The sequence below is a fragment of the Pristiophorus japonicus genome, chromosome 7 (assembly GCF_044704955.1).
Source record: "Pristiophorus japonicus isolate sPriJap1 chromosome 7, sPriJap1.hap1, whole genome shotgun sequence".
Lineage (NCBI taxonomy): Eukaryota > Metazoa > Chordata > Chondrichthyes > Pristiophoridae > Pristiophorus > Pristiophorus japonicus.
In genome coordinates, this window is record NC_091983.1 from 188,293,831 (window position 1) to 188,302,000 (window position 8,170).

Here is an 8,170-nt window from a genome sequence, read left to right on the forward strand (position 1 = left end):
CCAAAATCAATTAAAATGTGTGTATAGATTAGACTGGTTGAGTTACACCAGCCAAGAAAGGCATTTCAATCAGGATCTGTGGTAGAACAGCATCTGCACTAAGGCCCATGAGATTACAGTTAACAGAATTTTAAATGACAAGTGATTGAAAAAAGCAGATGTTAAAACTACGCCAGTATCATTGCGTGCATCTTTCACATTCAACACATATCATTGATGTAAAATATCAACTGGCGATAATTTATATACACAAAATATGTACAATACATCTGATTAGTTTCTTACTGCTTGACAATAACTTAGACACATCTATTTACAGCTCATCAATCTATCCTAACAAATGTGCTTTCCAAGCTGCTGGAATAACTGGTGTCCCACTGTACATGTTTAATTAGGAATGTGCTTGCTTTTTCCACAGCTACTACATTGGAAGCTGAGAGATAATTAGATGTTGACAAACTGCCTGCAAGTGATTGAAACCTCATGCAGAGGTACTTTTGTTTAAAGTCAGCACGGAGGGGAAAGAAAAGAAAAGTATGCTGGAAAAGTATGGCAGGGGTTCTTTTCTCCAGAAATGATAAGACTGAGGTGACCAGATAGAAATCTTTATAATTATGAAGAGATTCAATAGGGTAGATGTAGAGAAGATGCTTCCATTTGCAGAATGGAACTAGGGGCCATAAATATAAAGGAGCTGCCAATAATTCCAATAAGGAATTCAGGAGAAACGTATTTACTCAGAGTGGTGAGAATGTGGAACTTGCTACCACATGGAGTAGTTGAGGCGAATAACAAAGATGCATTCAAGGGGAAGCTGGATAGGTACATGAGAAAGAAAGGAACAGACGAATATGTTGAAGTTTGGTGGGAGGAATTGAAGGAAACATTTAAAAGGGTATGGGGAAAGGCAGGGGATTACAACCAAATGATGATTTAAAAAAAAAAAGAGTCAGCATAGGCATGTTGGGCTGGATGGATTCCGTTTGTTCTGTTAAATTCTATAATATTCCCATTAGGAACATAGGTAGAGGAGTAGGCCATTCAGCCCCTCAAGCCTGTTCCATAACCCTGAATATCCTTGCCTAACAAAAGCATATCAATTTCAAATGGCATACTCAAAAGCTTTTTGAGGGAGAAAGTTCCAGATTTCCACTATACTTTGTCTGAAAAGTGCTTCCTGACATCACCCCTGAACTACCTAGCACTAATTTTAAGGTTATGCCCTCTTGTACTAGATTCCCCCACCAGAGAAAATAGTTTCTCTCTATGTACCCTATCAAATCCTATTCATATCAACACGTTAAAAAAATCCACGCACAGGCATCTTTCACACTTCAAGATTTAGTTCGGGACCTGGAATATTAGGTCCTTCATTGAAACACCTGTGAACTTTTTGGCGTGGAAGCAAGTCATCCTCGACTCGAGGGACTGCCTATGATGGTACACCACAATCCACTAATACATTAAAAGTCTTGCATATGGCATGCACTTCCCCGTTTTATGATTTTTGAGTAAAGGTTTCGTATGTCAACTCTTCTAACAGGAAAACAGTCAACCTTTCATTGTAACTGCTGATTGGTTCAAAGTAAAACAGCAGCAAATCAGAACGGAAGATGTAGACAACGAACAATACTTAGAAAAATATCTTTGTTGAGCTATTTTCTTTCCCTCAGTAACTGAAATCAGTGTAGAAACATAAAAAATGTAAAATCCACAACAACATGTTTAATTTTAACCAGTGAATTATCCTTTAACACCTTCATTAAAGTTTTTACTTGAAGGCCTCTTCCTCTTTGGAGACAGTTCTACCAAGCTTCAATCTCCCCTCTATAGTCCTGCTAAACCCTATGTCCGCCCACAGCAGTAGTGCCAGACTAAAGGAAGCCCCCCCACCCATAACACAGCATATTTGCTGACTCATGCTGAGCAATGCCACAGGAAATTTGCTAAAAGCTAGAAAAAGACAAGGTTCACTACATACCTATAGCTTGGTGAGAGAGAGATATTGAAACCTCCATATCCATAAAGGAAAGCAGGGTGAGATTGATCAAGTTTGATTCCTTTCTTATGGACAATAAACATTGGTATTAGTGCCCCATCTCTACTTGGATAGAAGATCTGTGGAGAAATGTCATAATGCTATTATAGGAACATATATGACACTATGATTACCATTAAAATGTAAAATCAGGTTACCAATCTCAGACATAAGTAGGCACCATTTTTCCATAAAGACCCCATAGTGCTGGAGTGGCTAAGCTTTTTATTTTTGTGGACCACTTGGGTAGGGACCAGAAGCTTTGGAGGGCCACATATAAATGTTAAATCTACATTCCCATTAATTTGCACATATCTCAAGTTGCTGATGCAATTAGATCTTGGAAGTTCTCATTTAGGATTTATCCACCAATGAAGCACAGCCCTCTCTAAAGCACAAAATCTAAACAGGATAAATCAAGTTAAGAAATACAAGCACAAATACTAGTTACCATTGCAAAGGCTGGAGTTGTACATGGGCCATAGCATGGATATCCCTGCTATAGTCAAATGAGAGCATTATCCAGTAAAATGGTTGGATTAGACTGTTCATTTCCATTTAATGTTTAATGTACATCCAATAGTGGACTTTGAACCATATTTTGTACATGGCTGAGGAAGCCAAACCACAATAATTGGCAGCAAATAGTTTAATCTGCAATTAAAATGTGGTGTCAAAAATGTAACTCTTGGGGTTCAGTTTTCAACTTGCCGACGGACATAAAACAGGTCTTGTGGATTGCCTGTCAATCATACAAACTGCATGATTTTCATTCCCATTTAACTGAATGAAAACTAGGTGATAATGGGCGGCTGATCCACAGCGACAGTTTTATACCTGGGCGGCAGTTGAAAATCTACCCCTTGATGTTTTAGTATAAGGCACATACACTTGTTGACAAAAATGTAATTTAAAAGGCGAGCAATGTAGAATGTTAGTTTTATGTTAAGGAAAACACTTCCCTCTTCACCTCAGCAACCCTGTTTAGCATTACGTTCTATTTCTATTGACGTGGCTCATTTTAGAGAAAAAAGATTCAATGACAATGCACTACCCATAGAATATATAGCACAGAAACAGGTCATTCGGCCCAACCAGTCCATGCTGGCGTTTATACTCCACTCAAGCCTTCTCCCTTCCTTCCTTATGTAACGATCAGCATAACCCTCAATTCCCTTCTCCTTCATATACCTACCCTCCCCTTAAATGCATCTATACTATTCGCCTCAACCACTCACTGTGGTAACGATTTCCACATTCACCACTCTCTAAGTAAAGAATATTCTTCTGAATTCTCTACTTAGTTTCTTCGTGGCTCCTAGTTCTGGGCCCAAGTTTCGGGCTGCGACCTGGACGCCTGTTTTTCGCGCCACAAAGTGCGCCTAAAAAAAAAAACTTAGATTCTGCGGCTACCTGCTGGTCCTCGAGTCGGGCGCGGCGAAGCACGAGCTGTAGGGGGCGGAGCTAGGTCCCTGCGCTGAAAATAGTGCCGGGACCTCTGCACATGCGCACTACAGTGGGCGCGCATGTGCAGCAGCTCCAGGCGCCCAAAACTGTGTGGGAGGGGCCCGAAGCATGCAGCCCCTAGCCCTGGCCGAATGGCCTCACTGGGGCTGCGCGCATAAGGCTGCCTCCCACGCCCAGCTCCTGCTTCCTCCCGACCCGACTCGACTCCTGCTTCCCCCCCCTCCCCCGGACCGGACCCCGACACTGACCCGACTCCCACCCCCCCCCCCCCGACCTGACCTCCCTCCCCCCCCACCCCACCCCCCCAGACCCGAACCGAACCGACCTCCCTCTGTCCCCCCAGACCCGACCCGCGCTCCCGACCCGACCCAACGCCACCTACCTGTAAATCTGGTATTGGGGACGGGCCCTGCCCGAAGTCTTGGGCCTGGCCCGTTCAGCCTCCCCCCCCCCTTCCTTTTCCCTCCCCTTTCCCCCCTTCCCCTCGCTGTCAGAAACACAGACACGGACAGATAGAGAGTGAGAGACACACACAGACAGACAGAGAGATAGCGACACTGACAGAGACACACTTGGGGGGGGGGGGGGGGGGTGAGGCATCCCAGCACGCTGTTGGAGGGCTCCCGGTGCTGCAGTCGGTAAGTAGAAAATGTTTTATTTATTGATTTTTTTAAAATTATTTCTTATTAATTTTTTTGGATTGATTTATTGGTTGATTTATTGATGTTATTATAATTTATTATTGAGGATGGCTCTTTATTTGTAAAACTAAAGTGTTTAATGTTTGTAAACTTCCCTTTAACCCCCCCCCCCCCATTCCCTACGCCTGATTTGTAACCTATGCCTGATTTTCTAAAGTGTAGACAAGGTTTTTTTCAAGCTTACAAAAATCTTCACTTACTCCATTCTAAGTTAGTTTGGAGTAAGTTTTCACTGCCGAAACTTTGAAGACGGGCGTAAGTGGCCGGACACGCCCCCTTTTGAAAAGAAAATTCTGTTCCAAAGTGAAACTGTTCTAACTGACTTGAACTGGAGCAAACTAAATGCCGAGAATTTGAATTTCTAAGATACTCCGTTCTACACCAGTTGCTCCAAAAAATCAGGAGCAACTGAGGCCGAAACTTGGGCCCTCCGTGTCTACTCTATTTAAAATCTTTCATAATTTTAAACACCTCTATTAGGCCACCCCTCAGCCTTCTCTTTTCAAGAGAGGAGACCCAGGTTGTTCATTCTTTCCTGAGAGGTATAACCTCTGTTCTAGTATCATCCTTGTAAATCTTTGTTGTACCCTCTCCAGTACCTCTATATCCTTTTTATAATATGACGACCAGAACTGTACGCAGCAGTCGCAATGTGGTCTAGCCAATGTCCAATGCAAATTTAGCATAACTTCTCTACTTTTCAATTCTATCCCTCTAGAAATAAACCTTAGTGCTAGGTTTGCTTTTGTTGTGGCATTATTGATCTGTGTTGTAACTTTACCTGTATTCCCAGATCTCTGTTGCAAATAATATGCAACCTTTTTATTTTTCTTACCAAAATGTAATACCTCACACCTATCTATGCTGAAATTCATTTTCCAATTATATGCCCATTCTGTAAGTTTATTAATGTCTTCTTGTAATTTGTTGCAGTCCTCCTCAGTGTAGACTATGCCTCCCAGTTTGGTGTCATCTGCAAATTTAGAAATTGTGTTTTTGATAGCATTTATATAAATTAACAGCAGAATCGGCAGATATCAAAGCAAACTTGTTCCCGACAGTATCTCAGCCACAAACATATTAAGCAGCACAACTGTGGTGAAAGAATCAACATGCGATGTAGAGCAATGGCTGAATAGATTGAAAGTACTTTTCCCTGCCAAAAATTTAAAATGGTGCTCTATAAATTAGCGCATTAAAATGCTTAAATTACCAATTAGGTAATTAGATACTGTAGATTCACATAGTTTCTTAGATTTCCATTATTTTATATTGAAGTAGTAATGGCTTATGCAAATATTTGAAGAATTTATTTTGTTATTATTCGTTCCTGGGATGTGGGCGTTGCTGGCAAGGCCAGCATTTATTGCCCATCCCTCAAATGTTTTATTTGGGCCTGAAAGTACTGAGGCAGAAATTACTGTTGTCAAGTATTCACCACCATTACATCTTAAAGATTGCGATTCTCTACCCTACTAAAAAATTAAATTTTTTTCCAGTGAAGAAACACTTGAAGCACTTTCTGCTACAGTGCAAATATTAACTTCAATGTGTTCTTGTAGTAAAAAGATTTGACAAAAATATTAAAATAATGTTGTCACTTGGCTGTACATATGTGCAACTGTTGTTGTAAAGAGACTGCACACCTGCACAGTATTCTCTAGCACAATCAATAGTTTTAGAAAGTTAGCATTGATGATAGAAGTAATTATCATTAATAAGTTGCCATGCCACCTGCAACGAGTTTCTAAAGTCATCAACTGAATAGCCTGTAGAAATATACTACAGGCTGAAGCTCCCTTATCCGGCTCCCTCGGGACCTGGCCTGTTCCAAATGAGGGATATTTCCGGATAAGGGGAGGTCACATGTTTTCAGTCTGCGTGTGCGCCGATTGGCTCAGACAGTCTCAGCTCACATTGGAGACCAAACTATTCTAGAGTTCTAGAGTTCGGATCGATCTATGGAATGGTTAGCTGAACCAAAATATTAAAAAGGTAAGTACTTTCAAAACATTTTCTGAACAATATTTATTGGAATTTCTATCAGTGTGGTGTTGGCAGGCCGAGGTGTCGGGAGGGCCGAGCGGGCCCCAAGGTGTTCTAGGTTGAGGAGGCTTCTACTGCTGATCATTTTCTTTCTAGTAAGTGTGTGGATTTTCTGTTTAGGTGAATGATTTAATTAAATAATAAAGGAAAGGTATCACCGTTGTGCCTAAAAATGGAATGGGAAACCTGGGAGGGGCGAGGCGGGGCAGAGTTCTGCTCTTGCGCCACCTGGCAGCCGGGAATGGTGCCGGACGAGGGGTGGTGCCGGATAGGGAGTCCCGGATACGAGAGGTTCAACCTGTACAGTGTAATCTTGATCATCCTCCAAATGGTTCACTCCAAAATGGAGGGGGAACTCCTAGAGGATAATGGAAATTGGCATATATTAGGAGCAATCCTCCCAACATTGGCCTGACTCTGCCTGAAAGATTAGCTGGAATCGAGACCGGTGCTATCGACCGTTTGACTTTAAAATCAATACTGAGCCTGTCTAGTTAGACATTAGTCTTTTGCTGGTGTGCAAATCAATTGTGAAAGGGAAAACCAGCTGGCTCTCTGTGGAGTCTGTCAATGGGATCACTAGAGGTGAGCGCATGCTACTTTTAGCCCTCACCTCTCTTGTTGGGGGCCACGGCTGGTGGCAAAGGAGAATTTTTTAGCCAGTTCTCTAGGGTCGGTGGTAGGTCTGGTGGATGGTGTTTAGGGGAGCTTTAAGCCAGCAGATCAACTGAGAGATCAGCTGTCCCATCACCAGCTAACACTGACTACAATGCTGATAAGTTTTTTAAAAAAATGACTGGAAGCCCTGACTCTCACTAGTCTTCATTACACATGAACATTATGGTATGCAATTCCTTCACAGCAAACAAGCCAAAGGTGGATAGCAGAAATGTTACAAGGACACCCTCAAAGCCTCCTTGATAGCCCACTGACACCTGGGAGACACTGGCCAAAGACCGCCGAGTGGAGGAAGCACATCCGGAGGGCGCTGAGCCACCTCGAGTCTCGTCGCTGAGAGCGTGCAGAAATCAAGCGCAAGCAGCGGAAAGAGCGTGCGGCAAACCAGTCCCACCCACCCCTTCCCTCAACGACTATCTGCCCCACCTGTGACAGAGTCTGTGATTCGCATATTGGACTGTTCAGCCACCTAAGAAACCATGTCGAGTGGAAAGAAGTCTTCCTCGAGTCCGCGGGGTGGGGGGGGGGGCGGAGGAGGAGGAGGAAGGGGGGGGGGAGGCGGAGGAGGAGGAGGAAGGGGGGGGAGGAGGAGGAGGGGGGGGGAGGGGGAGGAGGAGAGGGGAAGGGAGGAGGGGGGAGGAGGAGGAGGAGGAGATGCAATTAAGGTTTCCTGCTTATATAATGTAAAAACATGTAAACTGGTACTGAAAAGTATTAACACAATTTAGAATTACTTATATTGTTTGAACTTATATCACTTGAAATACTCACACTATATGCTCCACATCATGGAGCTTCACTCTTTATTTTCATAACTGAAATGGAAATCCTTTTACATCAATAGCCTGAGCTGCAAACTGTTACACTTCAAAAAGTCACCACAGTGCCTGGATATACACTACCAATTTCAAAATGTCGACTGAAAATAATAGCTGCTGTACTTCAAATCTACAGTCACTGAACTTTCAAAGTAATTCACTGTGAACCCCTCAGAGATTATAGAATCATAGGGCCCAACATTGGCCATGACTGGCATCAGTTTTTCTGGAGTAAGTTGTTTTTTCTGGCGCAAGTTAAAAAATGCCATTTTCCCCCCAAAATTTACTCCAGAGTAATTCAGTTAGGTACAATTTTTTGTAGGTCAGTTTTTTTTTCCCCACAAAAGGGGACATTCCAGACACTTATGCCAGTTTTGGACATTTACAACTTTGGCCAGCAAAAACTTACTCCAAATCCACTT

General features: G+C 42.7%; 1 protein-coding gene across 3 annotated transcripts in view; it reads right to left on the reverse strand.

Annotated features, from left to right (window-relative positions):
* The window catches only part of LOC139266917 (prolyl endopeptidase-like), a 166,713-nt gene that overhangs the window by 51,941 nt on the left and 106,602 nt on the right, over window positions 1-8,170 (reverse strand). For all 3 annotated transcript variants that reach the window (XR_011593804.1, XM_070884543.1, XM_070884544.1), the window contains one exon: window positions 1,982-2,118. Coding sequence is in view for 2 of the 3 variants with exons in the window: in XM_070884543.1 (XP_070740644.1) it covers window positions 1,982-2,118 (137 nt within the window). In the remaining variant the exon portion in view is untranslated. The remainder of the gene's footprint in view (window positions 1-1,981; window positions 2,119-8,170) is intronic.